This window comes from Schistocerca cancellata, chromosome 6, assembly GCF_023864275.1.
Source record: "Schistocerca cancellata isolate TAMUIC-IGC-003103 chromosome 6, iqSchCanc2.1, whole genome shotgun sequence".
In the NCBI taxonomy this organism is placed as follows: Eukaryota; Metazoa; Arthropoda; class Insecta; order Orthoptera; family Acrididae; genus Schistocerca; species Schistocerca cancellata.
Window position 1 is genome coordinate 349563578 of NC_064631.1, and position 22562 is coordinate 349586139.

Consider the following 22562-nt stretch of genomic DNA (forward strand, 5'->3'; position numbering starts at 1 on the left):
TAGTATGACTGCTGAATGTGCAATTACAATAGAATCTTTAAAGGTAGTACTTGAACAGTGCACAAGAGACGTTTAGTTGCAATAGAGTGAAGTAAAACTCCTGGCTTATGCAAATGATATAGTGTTCCTGAGTGGAACTGAAAGACATGTACAGATCTCTCAGGCAGTGCCAGCAAAATGGGGTTTTGATAACCAAGAGAAAACAGAATAAATGGAAATAGGTCGACTCATAAACCAAAATCCTTATTATGAAATTGACAAACATTCTAAATTCAGAGAAGTTATTCAGTTTAAATACCAGTTTAAATACCTTGAAAACAGTAAAAAATATCATAATAATGGATATAAACAAAATAATAGCCTCAGCATCAAGTTGTCTGTACTCACAAAGCAACCCACTCAAAAGTAAAGCTTTGTCAATCACCACAAAGATGAAGATATACAACACTATCATCTGCCCCATAGTACTGTACAATTCAGAAAGCTGGACGCTTACAAAGAATGAAAGGAAAAACTGAACGTTTTCAAAAGAAAGGTAATGAGAAAAATCTGGAGACCTGTGTTGGATAATGGCTTATGGAGAATTTGAAAGAACAAAGAAATTTATCAGCTGATGAAGCAACCCATTATCAACCAGAAATTAAAAAGTAGGAGACTGCAATGGGCTGGACATGTGGGTAGAATGGGAAACAACAGAATCACTCTCTAGGCAACAAGACCATTGGCCCGATCTCGTACAAGGTGGAAAGACGACAGAGAGAAGGATATCACAGCATTAGGAATTTCTGCAGGGTGAGAGAGACTGCGAGAGATAGAAGGCGGTGGAAGCAGATAGTTGATGCAGCGCATGGTCTACACGGCCTGTGATCACTGAGGAGGAGAAGAAGAAGAAGAAGAAGAAGAAGAAGAAGAAGAAGTAGTACAGATTTGGAAGCAGTCCACTTTGTATCTGAAAATAAACATTTATTCTTTAAAGCACTTATTTCAAGTAGTAGAAAACTTAATTCCGAAAGTGGAATGAACACGCTGTTATTTCAACGAAAATCCGATGTACTCTAGGGAACCAATCAATGCAGTCATAGTCTTTCAAAGCTTTTCTTGGCTGAGGCACTTTAGGTTTCACTCTAGATCAGGCAGCAAAATGTGTGGAGCTTATTGAGATGAAAGAGAGAATCTGTTGCAGCATCGTAACAACATTAAACAGCCATGCTGCTGCAAATTGCTTGTAACCTGGTGATAAGAAGGGCAGGTAAGAAATGAATGTTATCATCATAAACAGCCAACCATACCTAAGCTCCATCATTATCAATGTTACCCAGTTATTCAGATCATAAACCCTTCATATACATCAATATCTTTAAAGAGTGTTTCCTGTAGACACAAAACATTAAGGTATCTTCTGTACAAGGAATTCCAGTTCTCCAGTATGAGTCCTGAATACATTCATATTCCACAGAATAATTAGAGATATTTTAATACTGACACTTGTCTATGTGCATCTTTGAGGTGAGACCTAATAAGCTGCGCAAGCTGTCAAACTTGTTGAAGCAGCAGATGAAAGCGGCAGGCACTGCAGTGCGCATCATTTATGATGGCGGCCGAGTTTAGGTTCGTTCTGCACATCTGACGTCACAAAACACAGTCAGCCAATGAACAGAGAACGATGTTGTCAGATCTCGACTGCAGTGCAGAGCATGGACGAGTGTCTTCAGTTTTAGAAACGTTCAGTCATAAATAAAGTAATAGAACAAAAGCAATGTCTTGATAGCAGACTTTTTTTTTTTAGAAAGTTTGGAAAAAGCATTCTTTATACCAATTGCTTCATATTCTATTAATTAATTAAACCAAACAAGCAATAAGCCTCCTAATTCAGGCGATAGCAAGGAAAGGTGTTTGTATCAATCTCACAAACCGCTTTTTCGCAATAAAGAACAGCGGTAATTGTTTATTTCCTATTGTACGTCGACGAAGCGTGAGTAATTCATAGTCATACCAACAGTGTTTATCGGTATTTTGCGTGACATCTTAGAGTCCTCAAAGAGTTTCACTGGCTGACTTGCTGCGTTAGTGTTATGGTTAAGTTGTTGGGCTGCTAAGCGAAAGGTCCCGAGTTCAAACCTATTGCAATGCTTAATATTTTCTCTACTTAAAAACAACATTGAAGTGTCTTACTTCATGAGTTTTATTCATTTGAATGTAATTTTTTGAAATTTCTAGTGCTTTATCTCTTCATTAACCCTTTCACTGCTACAGAGACGTGCTCCCCGCATTCCGCACTGTGTGTGCTTTTTTTCATCACTGCACTGCTCGCCTGTGCAGACACATGGTGTTCCGACTGCTTTGACACACTTATCATTCGATTTCACAAAAACTATTTGGCCCAAAAATATGATTTTTACACATCTTCTTGACTGATACCTTCCCCCATAAATGACTTAATTTTGTTTTGATGTTCAACACAGTTATTGTTAAGCATTAAATGTAGTAAATCATAGCGCAAAATTTTGAAGAGTTTGCAGAGGTAAAAAGTCCATAGCGTATACTTTCCGTATGGTCGATTTTAGTTGTCACAATGTTGAGAATGAAATATGGACAAGATACTTAAATTTCATATAAAATTTACTGTATAAAATATCTCATTTAATTTAAGTACCAGATAGGTGTCATATGTAATATTGAGAAATATTCCATCTTTCGCGACTGGAACAAAAGTTTCATTTACACCGGGCACATTTGGTTTTATTTTAAAGCACTTCAATCAATGAAAGATAAGGCACATACACAATGGTACTCATGTTCTCTTTCTTGTTTTTGTTCCACAGTCACAGTTTTACCAATGGTATTGAAATATACTCCTCTTCTGCAACTGTAAAAAGCGTCTTATTTAGACCAGACGCGTTTTTCTCATTTGAAGCATCTTCAGTGGACAGTATTTTGTCTCCTCCATTGCCAAGTCACCTTTCGTAGTTTTGTGCTGCAGTAACACAATATTCAACGTTTGTGTCAGCTGATCAGTGTTTTAGCAAATAAATGCTGTTTGTATGTGCCACACACAAACATTATATTCGACATAGCTCAGAGCACTTCACTGATAGACAGTATATTCAAGTCCTAATGTTTTTGCAAGTCCACAGTTTTGTTTAATGTATTTTGTCTACTTCCTTTCGATTGATTGAAGTGCTTTAAAATAAAGCCCAAACGCGCCCGGTGTAAATGAAACTTTTGTTCCAGTCGCGAAAGATGGAATATTTCTCAATATTACATATGACACCTATCTGGTACTTAAATTAAATGAGATATTGTTATACAGTAAATTTTATATGAAATTTAGGTATCTTGTCCACATTTCATTCTAAACATTGTGGCAACTAAAATCGGCCATACGGAAAGTATACGCTATGGACTTCTACCTCTGCAAACTCTTCAAAATTTCGTGCAGTGGTTTACTACATTTAATGCTGCACAATAACTGCGTTGAACATCGAAACAAAATTAAGTCATTTATGGGGGGGAAAGTATCAGTCAAGAAGATGCGTAAAAAATCAAATTTTTGGGCCAAATAGTTTTTGTGAAATCGAATGATAAGTGTGTGAAAGCAGTCGGAACACCATGTGTCTACACAGGCAAGCAGTGCAATGACGACGAAATCGCGCACAGCGCGGAATGCGGGGAGCACGTGTTGATGGCAGTGAAAAGTTTAATGCGGCCGTGGTGGCTTTACTTCATGAACTGTGCACTCCCGTGTAAACGTAAGTTTGCGAACTATACTATGCTATGGTGCTGCTTCTCTTGGCGCGTGCGTCATGTGCAACTGGCAACGCAGCAATCTCCCGCGCGAGCCGGTAAGATAAAAGAATTGAACTACAGGAGTTGAGCACGCACATATAGCAGTAGCAGTTAGTTGATACACAGTAATTTAGTTTAGTTTCAATTTTTTTCCCACATATTTGTGCAAAGAAGTAAACTGTACCTGTGCATTTTACTGCATAGTCCAGTGTTTACCAAATTACTCTAAGTTTTTGTTTTTGCATAAATCTTAGTACATATCCTTCGGTGAGGTGGCTTCCTTGTCTAATGTTTCCACTGACAGAAGTGCCATGTCACGTGACAATGTTTAAATCTCATGTAAGTACACAATGTTTAAATCTCATGTAAGTACACAATGATAGATTCGATCAATGCATTTGCAAGAAGTTACTGCTGCTACATCCATTTTTAGTAGATAAATTTATTTCTGTTTTAAGAGCTGCCGGATCTTGCTGGCTACTGCTCAAAGCTGTGGTGACATCAGGGTGCTGGTGATGAGACCTATGAAACCTTTGGAATCCCCTTGTGACCTGGTTGTGGCACTCTCCCAAAACAAAATGTCAGACAGGTCCATGCTCACTCAAGAGCAAGTTTCAAACAGTGGTGGATTCATGTGTCACTGGGTGGAAGGCGAAAGAGGGAATGGGACACATGGCTGGCTGCTTACACCTCAGCAGCAGATACGAGGTGCTACTCAGTGTTGATAATACTTTTGAGTCAGTGTGAGCTGCCTCTCCTGTGGGCCAGCAGCCAATCTTCCTGCCCCATCTGAACAAGTGCAGGTATGCTAGTCATCCAATGTTAGGCATGTAATGCAGGGAAATAGCATACAGGGTGGGAAAGAATGTCAGTGTTGTGGACTTGGTAGGTTTGCTGGGAGGGGGGGGGATCTCATCTGCGACATGGAGTAGGCACTGCCTGAGGCTACCAAGCACACTGGGTGCAACCAGCTGCAAATAGTGGCACATGTCAGCTTGAATGACACCTGCCATTTGGATTCAGAGGTCATCCTAGGCTCAAAGAACGCACATTCTCACAGACAGTATACATAAAAGGTTAATATGATACTACTTAAGTGCAGGAGCATCCAAAGGAAGGTCCCAGAATTAGGATCACTTATTGAACGTTACAATATCCAGACAGCATTAACAGAAATTCAGTTGAAACCAGAACCTAAGTTCACATCGGAATATTTATCATAGTTTAGTCGTGAATGGTGATGACGTATTTAATGCAGAACGGAACTCGATAACATCTAAAAAGGTTATCATGAATTCTGAATGTGAATTAATCTGAGTAAAGTTAAGCATCAAAGATCAGTAAAAACAAATGGTAATCCAATGCTGTTATAGAGAGAACTTGTAGAATATAGTTAATCATTTTTCTGATCATATTGTTGTCACTGGAAGTGGGGGAGGGGGGGAGTGGACTTCAACTTGCTACGTATAAATTGGGAGAGTCACTGTATCAAAACTGGCACCAGAGACAGGGATTCTTGTGACATTATTCCGAATGTTTTGCCTGAAAATTACTTCAAGCAGATAGCTAGAGAACCAACGTGACAAGGGAATATCTTATATCTCCTAGCAACACACAAATCTGAACTTATCGACTCAGTTAATGTAGAGATACATTTCCGTAATCATAAGACAATGATAGTAGCTAAGACTACAGGTTTTACAAGGCATGAAATTTTCGCTTAGCAAAACTGATAGGATACAAACTGCAGAGTACCTGAGTAGTCAGCATCAAGTATTCAGTGAGAATGATGGAGATGTGAAGCACAAACGAAAAATATTCAATATGCCTTAGACAAGTATGTTCTGATCAAGGTCTTAGGGTATGGAGGAGACCCACTGTGGCTGAACATTCATGTTAGAAAACTGCTACATAAACAAAGAGAGCTTAATCACAGATTAAAGAAGAGTAAAATTCTAGCTGATAAACAAAAGCTGAATGAAACAAAAATGAGTGTAAGGAGAGTGAGAGAAGTGTTCAATGACTTTGAAAGAAAATTTTATCAATCGCTCTGAGAAAAATCCCTAACAGGTTCTGGTCTTATCTAAAATCAGTAATCTGCTCAAAATCCTCTTTTCATTCACTCATTGATCATATTGGTACCAAAACAAAAGATAACACATAGAAGGCCAAAACACTGAACTCAGTCATCTGAAATTGTTTCACTGCAGAAGATCCTAACATGATCCCTCCTTTCAATTATCATATGAGTGGCATGTACTCAGATAATAAATTGCGGAAAAGCAACTAGAATCACTTAGCAGTAGAAATTAAGACCAGATGAGATACCTATAAGATTCTCCAAAGATGATGCAAAAGAACTTGCTTCCCTTCTAGCAACAGTTTACTGTAATTTGGGAGCAACATAGGGTACCTACCAACTGGTCATTCCAGTTTTCAAAAAGGGTTGTAGGACAGATGCACATAATTACAGGCCTATGTGGTTGGTGTCTAACTGCTGTAGAATTACAGATTATATTTTGTGCTAAAAATTATGATTTTTTGGAGAACAAGGATCTCTTCTACAAAAATCAACATGCATTTCATGAAAAGAGATCTTGCAAATCTCTGCTCCCTCTGTTCCTCCATGAGCTCCACAGCACTGTAGACTACAACACTTAGGTTGATGTCATGTTCCTTGAGTTCAGGAAGCCATCCAACACTATCCCACACTGCTAGTTAGTGAAAAAAAAAATTACACGTTTATCAAGTATTGGACCAGATTTGCGATTAGATTCACGACTTCCTTGCAGATAGACTCGACATGTTGCCCTTACTGGAACAGAACTGACAGATGTAAAGGTAATTTCTGGAGTAGTGCAACAAAGTGTGATTTGACCATTCTAATAGAAAGTGTTGAAAGGTCTTTATGACTGCTCGCAGATGATGCAGTTGTCTATAGAAAGTAGCAACGCCAGAAGACAATATCAATTTACAGAATGATGTGCACAGGATTGATGAATGGTGCAGGCTCTGGCAGCTGACCCTGAAGTTCAATAAGCATAAAGCATTGCACATACACAGGAAAAGAAAGCTACTACTGTACAACTACATTACTGATGACAAAGTGCTGGAAACAATCTCCACCATAAAATATCTAGGAGTAACTATCCAGGGTGGCCTGAAGTGGAATGAGCACATAAAACAAATAGTAGGAAAAGCAGGTGCCAGACAAACTGATGAAAAATCATAAGGAAATTAACTCATCCACGAAGGAAGTGTCATATAAGCACACAGCTGATTGATTCTTGAGTACCATTCATCAACATGGGATTCTTACCAGGTAGGACTGATAAAAGAAATAGAGAATATCCAACGAAGAGTGGCACACTTCGTCACACTATTGTTTAGCCTCAGCAAGAGCTTTAAAATGATGCTCAACGAATTCCAGTGGGAGACAGTGTTGTGCAACACAGAAGTATACTACTGAAATTTAAGGACACACTTTCAGAGGAAGAGTCTGATGACATATTACTTCCTCCCACACCCATCTCGCAAAATGACCACAATGAGAAAATCTGAGAAATCAGAGGTAATATAGAGGCTTACCAACAATCATTCTTCCTACATGCCATTCACAAGAGGAACAGGAAAGGGGGGCATTAGTCAGTAACACCAGAAGTACCCTCCACCACCAACAGTTAGGTGGCCTGTGGAGTATGATTTAGATGTTAGAAGTACTTTTCATTCCAACTTATCTATAGTAATCCGTATTGGTAATTTCATGTGTGTGTTGAGCTCCATTTTGGAGTGGTCTTTGTCAGATATAGAAGATCTGTCCTCCAGTTTTCTTAAGTTTTCTTTCTTCAGTGCCTGTTATGCTTTGGCTGCCTTCAAAAAAAATGGTATGAGTTAAGATGGGGGACATCATGTGATGGAGGTTTTATGCCAGATGCTGTTTCACTTTACATTGCCCTTTGTTTCACTGATAATAATTTTCAAAATTCCAAAATGCACGGTCACTGGTCCCTTGGGTAAGGGAAGGTAGTTGGCCATGCCCTTACAAAGGAACCATCCTGGCGTTTGCCTGAAACAATTTAGGGAAATCACGGAAACCTAAATCAGGATGGCCAGATGTGGGAACTCTCATGTCATCTTAGTGTAGCATGTCACTAGATGAGCAGACAGAAAATAGTGAAGGTCACTGATAAAACTGAGATGGGCTGTACCATTTTCTGTAGGTTTTTCTAAGCAAAGACTTAATTAGTTTTTTTTTCTTTCTTTAAATTGATAATTAAAACTTCATGACTACTCTTTTGTACAATTCTTATAAGGTGACTAAACGTTTAATATTTAAAATGTTTGATTATCTTTCATTACCTCATTCATAAAACCATAGTCTAACTTCATTATCATGTAAAGGCAGAAAAAATAAAATACGAATCGACTTCTGCTTGACAATCCTATTAACAAAAATGACTGGATGACAATATGTCAGTATTTCATGGACTAGCTTCACATAAACAGATTTTATTTATAATGAGACAACACATACCTTACAATACAAAATAGTTTTTTCCAGTGGAACTCTCAGTACTTCTGGAAGGGGATAGTCATCCATAGATTCAAAGCGCTTTTTATCAAAGAGATGAAAGCTCTCGCCTGGCTGGAGGCGACCAGCTCTACCACGTCTCTGTTTCACATTTACTTTTGATATCCATCTGTTGCCTATGCTGGATGTTCCAGTGTCACTGCTTAACCTGAAAACCATTAAGCCAGTCAGCACACATTTTTGCAGTTACAACAGATCTATGCTGGTATAACAATATTTAAATGGCAGCACATGTGATTTTTTGTCACAGTATGAATAGCTACATGTCGTGGCAACTAATGAAGCTGCACATACAATACACCAATAATTCTTACAATATCAGAGAAGGAAAGTTGCAACTCACCATACAGTGGAGATGCTGAGTCGCGATAGGCACAACAAAAAGATTCACACAATTATAGCTTTCAGCCAATAAGGCCTTTGTCAGCAATACAAACGAGCACGTGCACACGCACACGCAAATTCAACTTGTACACACGTCTGCAGTCTCATATAACTGAAAGTTGTGTGTTTAGTGTGGTTTCAGTTATCCGACACTGCAGATGTGTGTGCAAGTTGCGTTTGCGTGTCTATTGCTGACAAAGGCCTTAATGACCAAAAGCTATAACTGTGTGAATCTTTTTGTTGTGTCTATTGCGACTCATCATCATCTCTATAAAGTGAACAGCAATTTTCCTTCTCTAATACTGTTATATTCCATCCTGGATTTACCAATAACTCTTATGTAGATGTTTTCTTGTAAATTAATGCAGATATTAGTTGTCAGGATATAAAAATGAAAAAGAAGGAACAATGCTGACATCTTGATACAACTAATGCAAGGCTTTTATCCAACTGGTGCGGTCATGATGTGTAAGATTTTTGCAGAAGACACTGAAAATATTACAGTCAAAACTATATTTCAAATTCAGACTAATCTACACATGAGGACTATCTGGAAAGTAAGCTCTACTTGCATGTAGTGTGTGAAGTTGAGAGGAAGCAATAATTGAACAGACACTATGACAATTCGTGCAGTCGGTCAGTGCTCTTGCGCTTTACTGACAGGAATGTCCAATTGCTTCTTGTTCACCCACAGTAACCACTCAAAATGCAAACTGCAGTTAAAAATCCCATGAAATGTGAACTCCAGACTGCAATAAGATTTTTAGTGGCAAAAAATCTCAACATAGTGGACATTTACTATGACATACAACATACAAACGAAGTACAATAGGAGAACAGTTCTGCATTAGTAGGATTCTTTGTTTAAGAGTGGAAAGAAATACTGTCATCGTGATAACTGTGATATAGTCATTAGGCATATTGCTGGCACCTGTTACTGACACCATAAAGATGCTCCTTGCCATTGGAGCATAGATGACTACACAAATCAGACGGCCACAGAAGTTCTCTACTTCACCATCAGTGGCCTGTCTTGAAATAGACCAACACACAGACACAAGAGAAGCAGTACGCCAGGTTACATTCCAGTCAATGCCTAGTCCACAGCAAGCAGCAAGAAGGGTACGGTGTCCGGTGATAATAGATTTCGAGACAATTAGACTCTTCAAGTTAATCTGACAGTCCCTGAAAGTGTTTGTAAACTGTGTCTTTGAACAATGATACGAGAAAGTTTCTACTGAACGAACAATGCTTAGAGAGAGAGAGAGAGAGAGAGAGAGAGAGAGAGAGAGAGAGAGAGAGAGAGAGAGAGAGAGAGATTCTACTGAAAAGTGTTTCAAGTTTTATTAGCAACGACAGTTTACTTCATTATAAGCATTAGACTGGTTTTGTCAATGTACTTAAACATACCTACATTCTGACAAATGGTCACAGCAAAGAGGAAGTTGTATAATGACAAACAAGTGCTCATTTAGCTGTTCTATTCTTACATTTTACACGTGCAATAGTCATGTCATTTGTCACCTGTTCAGAACCCAATTCACTGTGTCAACCCGTCACAATGACAATGACGACAACATGAGTAATGACAACCAATCTCTAACCACCATCTAACTAATACAGAAAATTAACTACAAAATTTATGAAAACAAACATTTCATGATGTATCAAGTACAAATTTCCTGAATATTTAATGTAGTGTTTTGCTCAATATAATGGGGGGGGGGGGGGGGGGGGGGGGGGGGGGAGAGGCGGTGCGTTGGGCACAAGAGGCAGGGTGACAGGGAAAGGAGTGGGAGGAGTAAGAAAGGTAGCGAGGGGAGATCACGGGGAAGGGAAGATGTGAAGTATTACATGCTGTTTAGGCAAACGACATTTCACACTCCTAGTATCTTAGAAGGAAAGATGATCGTGACAGAAAAATATTAAGTAGGGAGTACATTGTGGAACACTTTCTGTGCGCAGGTGTTTGTTTTCTTCTCTGCTGAAATTAAATGTGAGGTGTGGAATACAAGAGAACTGCAAGGTGTGACAACAAACTGCTTTACCTGCTGTGGCTGAGGCCTTTTACACTTTGGCGTCGCGGCTTGCTTGTGGCTTGACTGTCAAGGAGCAATCACACTCATGAAGAAAGAAAACAAAAGACAAGATGGTTATGTAACAATAAAATATCTTGTAATCTTGAACGTCATGTTGATCCTTTGAGGCATATGTCATATGACTCTAGTTAACGAGTCACTCTGTACACTCACATTCCAATAACAGCTGCAGAATGTGAAGTAGTCACGCCTTTCAATGGGCTACACACAGGATTTCTGAGGCACTGATTAGAAGGACCCCAACTTCCAGAGAATCAACTACAATGATCGGATTAAAAAAAGGGGGGAGGGGGGAATTATGTCAGATATTAAGTCGAATGATAGCTCTCAAAGTGTCCTGACTCTGCTTGAACTACAATTAGCAAGCCACCAGCTACATAAAACCGTTAAAAAAAAAATAAAAAATAAAAAAAATAAAAAAAACCTCAGAGGATCATGTAATTTTCTTTTACAAGTAGTCGAAATGGTTGTTAGACGCAGTAAATGCCTCTGGGGCAATTTTGTAATGCTTAGAGAGTTCATACAGTTTGATACATAACAGACCAATTTAAGGCATATATTGTATTCATTGACACCATAGCTATTGGTTCTTTAACGGCAAGTGACCGCCCAGATTCATATTAACAAGGTAACTGCAACATCAGTTCCAGCAATCTCTACCTTGTGAATGATATAAAATGTATATATGGTTATGAAACAAAAACACATCAAACCTATCAAACCTATCAAACCCTCAATTGGTAGGAACATCTCAAATTTTCACTAATTAGCATATAATGAAATTGCATTATCCCACACTTCTTATTTTTGTTTGCCAGTCAAAATGTATGAAACAAATTTAGGATTAATACATGTACTGCTATTATTAAATCTGCATGACTTCCATACATAACTAAATTCACTAACTTTTGAAACGATTATGAGACTTCGCAAAACAACAAAATCAAATACATGTAAACAAATCATCAAAAAATACTTTTTGTGTAAAAGACAAAATGACTTATTTCTGATAAAAAGCTCTGAGCAAACATGCATGATGTATAAAAAAGAATCATCTGATATAAATAAATAATAGCTATTATGTTATTTGAGATATGTGCATGAACAATGTACTGTTGGAAAGAGCAAACTCTCAAGTTTTACATGCATCTCATTAGGTAGCAGCCGTGTGCGCCCACTTCAATTCTGGTAAAAATGGTGTCAGGATAACAGAAAGCATTTTGTGTTCCATGTTTTGCATAGTGTGGGTCAGTAATAACTGTTCAGCGTGACTTTCATACTAGGTATGGTGTGGATCCTCTTACAGCACAGAGCATTAGATGATGGCATGAACAATTCTGAGAAATAGGTTGTTTGTGTAAAGGCAAATCGTCGGGCCGTCCCTGAGCGTCTGACATGAATGTCGAACAGATCCTCCACAGTTTCACAAGGACTCTGCAGAAATCCATTCGATGTGCAGCTCCACAGTTCAACATGCCCCAAATGTCCATCTGGCATGTGTTGGTGCCAATGTTCACATGATACCATACAAAACTCAGCTAACGCAAGCTCTTCATGAAGGTGATGAACAACAATGTGTAGAGTTCTGTAACTTCATTCTCGACAAGACAGAGGATGACAGTTTTCTTCCATGCTTAGTGTTTACTGACAAGAGAACATTCCATTTAAACAAGAAGGTGAACCATTGTAATGTCAGAATGTGGGGTACAGAACAACCACATGAAGTTTTCCAACACAAGAGGGACTCTCCAAAATTTCATGTGTTTTGTGCAGTTTCATGGGAAAAGGCATATGGTCCATTTTTCTATGCTGAGAACACTGTTACAGAAAGCACATATCTCAATATCATTGAGAACTGTCTTTTCCCACAGTTTGAGACTGATTCGAATGACTTCATTTACCAACAGGATGGGGCACAACCACACTGGCATATGGAAGTGCAGGAATTTTTAAATCAAAGAATTACTGAACAATGGACTGGTCACACTGGACCAAATGATTCAGCCTTACTTCTGTTACCAGCAACAATGTATGAACTGAGACATAACATAACAGCAGCTGTGGAAGCAGTAACTCAAGACATGCTCACTGCAGTGTGGGAACAATTTGGATACTGCATTGACATATGCCATGTATCTCGAGGTGGCATATTGAATACCTATGAAAAGGTATGAGAAAAAACTGTTTCCCACTCATCAAAAAACAAAATTCTTTGTATATGTTTATTAGTTTCAGAAATATAGATGTACCAAATCGGATGATTCTTTTTGATACATCTTGTATATAAAAAATATGGTAGGCAAGCTGTGCTCAATTGTTTCTTCGTGTAATTAAGGAAACAAAGAAATTCTGTGTTGCAACTGATAAAAGAATGACAAACTGATAAAGAGTATTTTCACAGCCGATCAGAAATTTAGTGATGGACCACCTGTGTCACTCTGAATGATTAAAATGCAATGAAAAGTATAAAGGCATATCTGTTACTTAAGCCACGTAGCATGATGAATAAACGTTAGAGCCAAATCCAGTTCTTGGAGAGAATTCCAGGACAACAAGCAGAAGACAAGATAAGTATCAAGTTTACACCACCCATATGAACTGTTCACATTTCATCGAGTTTAAAGCTGCAGCAAGTTCATATCATTTTTGATGAAAATACATTTAGCTGAGAATACAAGAAGATGCATCACAAGTTTGTTTGGTTTTGAGTTTTTTTAATTAAAAAAAAAAAAAAAAAAAAAAAAAAAAAAAAGGGAATTGTATACACTACTGCAGAAACTGTAATTTAATTTTTTTTATTTGGAGTGTTCCCATGAGATTAACAGTTTGTGATTTTTTGCATTAAACTTGGCTTCTGCGGAAAATAAGGATTGCTCCTCTTTGTTGATGTTAAATTCAACCTCTGGAAAAATGTTAAAAGGGTTATTTTATTTATGCTCAGCACCTTACCACTCCTGGATTCTAGCTCCTTACCATCTCACTGGAAGCGTAGGTGGTTTCTGATAGAGTGGTGGACTTCTGATCTAGTGTTCTGGTAGGAAAAAAGTAGTGTCTTAGCAAGGTGTACTGCTTGTTTTGTGCGATTTCGGGTGATTGCAAGGGTGGAATTGGCCATGGACGAGAGAACTGTGCTAGGTATATCCTACCCGACTATAAACCAGCTCCATTATGAGCTTGGGATAAGTGGTCCACCCAAAGAAAGCAGTATAGTCAACTTAAGCCAACTCTTCTGTGGTGCATAGGAGCGGTGCCTCAACATCAACCACCACCTCAACATCGTGGCTGGCACTGTTGGTGAGTTAGGTGATGCCAACACTGTGTGCTATAGTTTGCTAGCTGGTGTGCAGATGAATACAGAGTTACTGCAAGGCAGTATGCCTTTGCAGTTGCAGGTTTATCGGATTTAGGCACTTTTGTATTATTTGTGTAACTGCATCCAGGAATTAAGTATCTTAAATACCGATCTAAACCAGGCCCTCTTACTAAAGAGATGTGCAATACCTATTATACAGTTACAGCTTGATGCCAGTTTGACGAGTTGGCCTCTGGACGTAACCCGTCAAACTGAGCAGAATTATGGCTGAGGCCATGGATAAAGCAAGTCAATGGTCAGTTTCTGTAGGAACTTGCTAGAGGAAAATTTGTCAAGTAGAATTAAAAATGAGTTGGCCAGCCAGCCATGTCGGCTCTTTGCCTTAGCGTTATCAAACTGGAGGCAGTAAACAACACTCTAGAATGCATACATCCAGGAGATTGGACACACATTCCATTCGCTAATGAACCAGATACTTTTGCTGAGTTAGATAAATTAGTGGAGGGTATAGAAAACACTTTTTAGCAATGAAAGATGCGGCATTTGTTAATGTAGGTTGGAATCCTTTGCAGCTAAAAAACATGCTTCCTTATAAAAAACCCAAACAGGTGACATTTAATAGCAGAACACATTTTCGATGCAATCGATCAGATATTTTGGTGCAGGACTGACCAGTACCCCAAGAGAGGGTACAATCGAGTGGATACCATTGGGTGGCACCTCACGGTAAGAAGTGCTAGGTGATACTGCAAGCTGTAACAGGGTAAAAGCTGTTTCAACTCAAGTTCGTCTGTACCACATAAAATCAAGGGCCCGTATGTACTTAACTAGACTCAAGTAGCAACTTCTCTTCGCACAATTATCATCTTCAGAATTGTAAACCTCCTCCTTTACAAAAAGTATTGAAGCAAACAGTGAGTTGTTGGTTGTGTTGAGGGAACTCTGTGTTAATTTGAGGATTCAAGGGCTGTTGTGGCTGACAAAATTTACTGTTATCAAGAATCTGTTGACAGATGGTTGCTTGGTTTCGGTTTTTTAAAGAAAGCAGTATTATTCTAGGTTACAGAAGCAGAAGTTCCTTTTTCACTTTCAGCCTAACAAAAAGGTATTTGCTGTGTACTCATAATTATATTCAAAGGTGAATAATGTCAAAGAGAAAATTGCTCCTTTTCATTTTGTCCCTCTGCGTGAAACTGAATCTCACCAACCGCTGAAAGAACTTTGGGATTTCAAGATGTGCTGACTGATAAATTAGGAGATGGAGATAAAACTGAGTAAAAACTTAGCTCACTGATCAAATCTCGGTTCACCAAGCCCCTTATCAATTGTCTCCTCCCAAAATGAAAGAGTTATGTAAAATTATCAGTCAGTTTCTGGTGGATGGTGTGATTAGGATGTTAGTGCCTCTGTATGCTTCACCTATTTTTCTGGAACCTAAGCCCAGTGGTGATGATTACCGGACAATGGTTGATTACCAAAAGGTAGTATTAGAACAAGTACTGTTACCTAATTTCCATAACTGTTTTACTTCGTTTTTGGGGGGCTCAGTGTTTTACCATACCCGATCATCAGGCCCATGATCAGATGCCACTGGCTGAAGAGTCAAAGCCCCTCAATGCATTTTATACTTACTGGACTCTGAATACAATCTTGTACCCGTTGAGCTAGCCACCACTGCATCTGTTTTATCGCATTTGCTGGATTCAGTGTTAGGGGAGCTCAAATTTCAGTGTGTTATTTAGACCATCACATAATATACAGTGAGACCTTCACTGAACATCTGTATCATTTATGTCAGGTTTTGAACCATTTACACGAAGCTGAGTTGACACAGAGTGTGAAACCTTCTCAGGTAAATCTCGCCCACTGGGAGATGATATTTTTCAGCATACTGTGTCAGCTGATCAAATCATGGTAGATAAGAATACCACTAAGGCTATCTATTAGTTCCTTTGCCTAAAGACAAGAGGTGCATGGCTAGATATATAGGAATGGTAATTTTTTTTGAAAATTTATTGCTAATTTTGCTTAATTGGCCACATCTCTGAATCAGCTGCACTGAAAAGGTAAAAAATTTCAGTGGATTAAATCCCACCAATCTGTGTTTGGCGTCTTTAAGAGTACTCTTGGCTACTGCACAGATCTTAGCTGTCCCCGATTTTGCTCATGAATCTATCAACCTGATGCCTTCACAGCTGCTATTGTCATCTGCAGTCAAGTAACTGCCTATGTGTTTGAGGCCTTGGCTGACTTGTTTGGACTCAAGAAATTTCATTTCTATCTTGAACACAAATTATGTGGTTGGAATAAGTAAATAGGCTTTGACCCGAGCAGTGGCCGAACACTGTAAAACAGGAAGGGTTGGCCACTGTGTCTTACAATTTCCACCTTCTGTTTTCAAGTGAAGCATATCAGAGGTACAGACGACCAAGTGGCTGATGCTGTCAGTTACATGTCCTAATGCAACTCTAAAGTTGTTGAGATGCTGCACATTAGCCAGAAAACTATACGAGTTTCAGTTTTACTGAGAGAGATCACATACGGTTGGGTAAGTTGAAAGAGAAACAAGATGAGGAAGCTAAATTAAGGGACATCAAGTAGCAGTCTGGAGAAAGTCAACAAGTGCTGTGTTATTGCATCAATCTAACCATACTATGAAGGAAGGTTCAAGATCTGTCTTCTGAAGGAACTGATTCAAGTGGTTTTTAAATACTTTCATCAACCTCCATGCGGGGGACATTTTGGTGTTTACACAATCATCATGAAGATAAAATGGCATTTAACGTGGCACAATTTTAGTAGCAACATAACAAAGCTAGTCGGCCAATGCCAAGCATGCAAAATGTCTAAACCCAATTCTAGAACCCACAAGGGCAGTCTGCATTCCAGTCAGCCAGAGGATCCTATGAATGAGCTGTTCATAGACTATTTGAGGCCTCTATCCTGTACTAAAAGTGGAAACCAACACATATTTTTGGTGGTTGATGCATTTTCTTATTTTCTTTGGTTGCTTCTGAGGAAATATCTAATAACCAGTGTTACCTTTCAGCACTAGACCAAAATGTTTTTGACATCTGAGGCACCTAAGATTTTAGTGAGTGACAATAAACTGGCCTTTTTGGCCTGGGAATTCAGAATGTTTTGTTTTAATAGTGCAATTTCTCATGTCACGACCACCCCATTACCCGCAGTCGTCATTTGCGGAATGAGTTATTGTAACTTGAAATCAACCCTGCTTACTTTTCCTGGCCAGTCTCAGATGAAGTGGGATCAATCCATCAACTGGCGTAAATTCATATCTAACACAGCTGTGCATGCAACCTCTAGAACTATACCAACCAAGCTGACGTTCTGTTTCTAGTTAACTTGCCAGCATCAAATCTACGGTAACCCCCCAGTGTTTTCCTTTAAGATGGCAGAATTGAGTAATGAACACATTCTTACCTGTACTTTTGCTTGCAGAACATCTTGGAGGGGGGGGGGGGGTGTTTTGTTGCCTAGCTACATTTCTCTGTTGTCATAGTAGGTGGCACCTCTACCAGGACTTAACTGTGCATGCAACTCACACTTGAGTTCTGTCTGCTGGGGGTTGACAGTCTCAGAAGGAGTCTCTCTGGGCCATGACCTGAGATTGTTAGTTGTGGAGAGAGTGTCTGCTGCATTATGATGGCAAATGTTTACTTTGGGGAGTGAGCCCTTATCTACTGGAGAGTCGCCGCTTCCCTCTGTCGGCACAATAGCTGGCCATACTGTGTAATTCAACTTGGCCTGTTTCCTGTTGCCTTGGCTGGTGGTTGTGACCGGATACACTATTCTCTATTCTCCCAGGTCTGACATAGGAGTAACTGAGCACCATTTTTTTGTGCAGTTAAGTGTCTGCTGCTGTTCATGAAATTCCTGTCCTTTTGCTACTGAATTTTCTTTAACGGTCTTACCACAAGCTGATATGGATGATACTGCTGGCTGTTTTAGCTGGAGCCTTTAATCTGTATCACCATCCTTGTAACAAGGATGTATCCAGGTTAAACATTTATTTGACTGTAAGGGGGCTTTCATTTTACCCTGTTCTATTTTTGAGTATCTGGTCTAAAAACACTTTTTTACCTGCACTATTGGTGCACTTATTTTCTAGGTTTATGTATCTTTGAAATTTTCAAACTGATCTAGAAAGATTTGTTTTTACCTGCAGTACTGGTGTATGTATTCTCTAGCTTTAGGTATCTGTAACATTTTTCATTTCAGTTAAGATTAAAAGGTCCCTGTGTGTTTTAATTTATTTACTTACGTAAATTCTACTCTGTTAACTCGAAGTACTTGGGGGCAAAACTGACTCAGTTCTCTGCTCTCATGTCCTCTGTCATGGTTGGAAGCCTGTGTTATATTTGCCATTTACATGTTACCTAAATTTAATGTACTTTGTGTCTTTGTACTTTCAACATTGCAGGACAGTCAGCAATCATGATAATCTAATATATAAGAAACTATCAGCCTCGTCTCCATGGATATCGTGTGGTCGGCCTCGAAAGCTCACATGAAACTAAGTAGGACTTAGTTTCACGCGAGCTCCCGAGGCCTACCGCACGGTGTCCATGGAAACGAGGCTGATAGTTTCTTATATATTAGATTATCACAATTGCTGACTGTGCTGTAAACTTAGTTTCATGTGAGCTCCCGAGGCCTGCCGCACGGTGTCCATGGGGGCAAGGTGCACGCCAGAGCTTAAGTCAAGTCCTGGTGTTGACTTAGTACTTATGTACTGCATTTTTAAAATGTGACTACGCCTATTCAGGCTGTTTTAGTTTTATTTCTAGACCATGGTCTCTTAGACAAATTATAGATCAGGTATATCTTCTGAAGAAGGCTCAATTAGATGGGCTGAAACCTAGGTAAAGGTTGGCTTCATTGCCGCAATCGAGGCTGATAGTTTCTTTATATACTTTCTGTTTGTTTTAGAATCTGTACTGAACTGAGCAACTGTTCAGGATGTGGGAGGAGCTCAAGCCAGTTCATCTGCATTGGCTACTACTTGTATTTCAACCCCTTTATTTGATTTGGATTTGTCCCTTGTTATTCTTGTGAAAAATTGCTTATGTCTGCCGTTTTGCTAATGCTCACCTTACTAATTTATAGCCTGTATAGAAATAAACATTCTGCTTTCTTAAAAGTTTTTTGTAATGTTTAAAGTGTATACGCATAGTTGTCTTTGTAATACTGATATCTAAGTAGCCACAACTATTGACAGACCCAGCAAATTTCTCTACAGCGATTTTCTAATGTTTATAGCATAAAAACAGTTAGTTTGGTTTTTATTACATAAGAAGGAATCCTCTGTACTATTGTAGAAGCTATAATTTGCATTTCTTATTTGGGATGTTCCCATGAGCTTAATGGTTCATAATTGTTTATGTTAAACCTGGCCTCTGTGGCAATGTATGGCCTCTGGTCAGTAAGTTAAAAGGATTATTTTCTTTATGGCTCAGCACCTTACCATTCCCAGATCTTAGTGCCATACCATCTGAAGAGAGACAGAAAGAATCCATATAAAATTATGTTGAAATGCAGTGAAATGTGTATATGGCATGTTTGGCTGAGTCCTCTTTTAGGGAGTTTGTCAGTGGTGATGAGGTCAACAAAACATTTATTCCCAAGTGAATAAAATGGATTATAACTGTTAAACTGAATGTGAGCATTGTAGAAGACTGTTCATGTGTAGCAGATATTTTTAATAATTTACTTTTTACAAGTTTAACAAAACAAAAATTGAAGTAATTAAAAAAATTAGCAAAAAAAAAAAAAAAAAAAAAAAATAAAAGATACATCTGCAATTGAAAAGTTATTAAAGAAGTAGATGCTTTCAAGTGTCTAGGAAGTAAATTAACCAAGAAAGGAAATATCAAGGATGAAATTTCAGATAAAATAGAAAATTGTTTGAAATTCTATTACTGTATATCGGACATAATACAAAATTGGAAAATATCTGCCAAAACAAAGATCATACAATGGAAATTCAGTGTGGAACAATCATTTATTATGAAAAGGACAGCTGCTGTTCACCATACAGCGAAGATGCTGAGTTACAGACAGACACAACCAAAAAGGCTGTCAACCAAAGTTTTCAGCCAAACAGGCCTTTGGCCAGGCACGCACACACGCACGCACACACGTGCACACACAAACACACACGCACGCACACACGCACAAGGGTTCAACTTTCACAATCCTTCAGAGCCAGTGGCCTCCTCCTGCAAAAGAGTTGAAGGAGAATGGAGTGAAGGAAAAGGACTGGAGAGGTTTATGGAAAGGGATACAATTCAGAAGGAAAGGCTTTCTTTGTCATCCCATCCTGTAAGTCTCCCCTGACCTGGGGTTCTTGGAGACTTTTCTGAACTGTATCCCTTTCCCTAAGCCTCTCCAGTCCTTTTCCTTCATCCCTCTTCCATTCCCTTCAACTCTTCTGCCAGAAGGAGCCAGTGGCTCCAAAAGCTTGTAAAAGTTAAACCCTTTTGTGTGTGTGTGTGTGTGTGTGTGTGTGATTGATTTAGCTCTTATTTAAGAAATAGAATGCAGAAACTTACCTTAGGCTTTTAGACTAATACAAGGAGGGATGCAACATCATCTGCTTTGGGAGAAACTCCCACAGAGTTCAATCATTGGCCCACTACTGTTCTAGCTTAATGTTGATGACCTGCCACTTTATTTAAATCAGGAGGCAGAATTCGTCCCATTTTCAGATGATACAAGTATTTTGTGAAGCTAAGCAAAGAAGCGCCAATAGTGAAAATAAATTATGTTTCTGTGAAACTTGATGAACAATTCTGCACAAATGGGCTATAAACTTTGGAAACACACAGTTCACTGTACTGTCAAAAATACCCTGTTTCCTATTAACCTAGTACACCAGCAACAAATAATAAACTGGATAGAAAATTTAAAATTCTTAAGTGGGCACACTTATGAAAATTTTAAATCTGAAAAAGCTATCTGGTTACAGAAGTCATTAAATTAACGTATTTTGCATTTTTAATTCACTTAAGTCTCATGAGAAACCATCATCTGTGGTAAATCTAAAATCTGTATTTATCAACTGTCATAGCATCCTCTGCCAATGGCGTCACTGGATGTGGTAAGGAGGGCTGTGGTGTCAGCACACCACTCCCTTGGCCATTGTCAGTTTTCATGACCTGGAGTCACTATTACTCTGTCAAGTAGCTCCTCAACAAGCCTCATGAAGATGAGTGCACTCTGTTCCAGTCTTCCCACCAAGGGGAGAGGGGAGAGGGGGGAGGGGGACTGGTAGTACTGAGAATCAAACCAGAGTCCTCTACATGGCAGACAGTTGCACTGACCACTCAGATATGGAGGCAAAATGGAGTAACTCCTTGCTTAGGTACAAAGTATTCATTGCAGAAAAAATAGTCTAGAATTATGTGTTGAACTCTTACACCTACATCTTGTAAGTACCTCTTGAAGCAGTTGGTAACGTTATCCACAGCTTCCAAGTACAATTACTAACTCACAAAATTTTTTACCAACAGTCCACCTAAGTTTGAGTGTAACAGGACTATTCACAAGTACAACACTAGAAGAAAAATGATCTTCAGTAGCCCTTAACAAATCTTACTTTGGCACATAGAGTAGTGAAATATGCAGCTACAACACTTTCACAATCTACACATACAAATAAAATGCCTGACAGATAGTAGGTCTGTTTCCAAATGAAGATGAAAGAGATTCCTCCTTAACAACTCCTTCATATTACAGAGGAAGTCCTGAGTAGGGGTAATAAGTCATTAAACATTTATTTAATTCAATGTTCTATGTTTGCTGTGATGATGCGTTCCACATCATAACATTTATTGCGAATTTCATCTATGGAACAAGTAATTAACTATAACTACTAGCAATTTTGAACCAGTAACTTGACAGACTCACCTTTGTTCCCTGTGTAATCCTGTGTCCACAACATACTTTACATCATTCACAGTAATGCTTGTTTCTGCAATGTTTGTTGCAAGAATGATCTTACGAATGCCAGGTGGTGGTCTGCTGAATATTTTCTGCTGGTCAGTATATGAAATTCGAGAATGCACAGGCACAACAAACAGTTCACTTTTATTCATTATGTTGTTCACCTTTTCCATTACTGCTTTTATGTCTGCCCAACCAGGCAGAAAGCATAATATTGCCCCTTCACCTTTGTTTTGGTGAAGCCAGTCTATTACAGTACACACAAGATCTACATCTACATAAGGCACTGTTGAATCAGGTAATTTTTTCAACACATTTTGTGAAACAAGATCATCCAAAAAATGTTCTGTAACTGGAAATGTGAAGCCCGGTACCTATCAACAGAGAGAGAGAACAGGGAATCAAAATCTTATTGATAAAT

At 38.8% G+C, this 22562-nt stretch overlaps 1 protein-coding gene across 2 annotated transcripts in view; it reads right to left on the reverse strand.

Moving 5' to 3' along the window:
- LOC126191346 (ATP-dependent RNA helicase DHX30-like) overlaps positions 1-22562 on the reverse strand; it is a 303809-nt gene that overhangs the window by 132746 nt on the left and 148501 nt on the right. For both annotated transcript variants that reach the window (XM_049932185.1, XM_049932186.1), the window contains 2 exons: positions 22106-22515; positions 8321-8525 (listed from right to left, as the gene is read on the reverse strand). In XM_049932185.1, coding sequence (XP_049788142.1) covers positions 8321-8525; positions 22106-22515 — 615 coding nt within the window. The remainder of the gene's footprint in view (positions 1-8320; positions 8526-22105; positions 22516-22562) is intronic.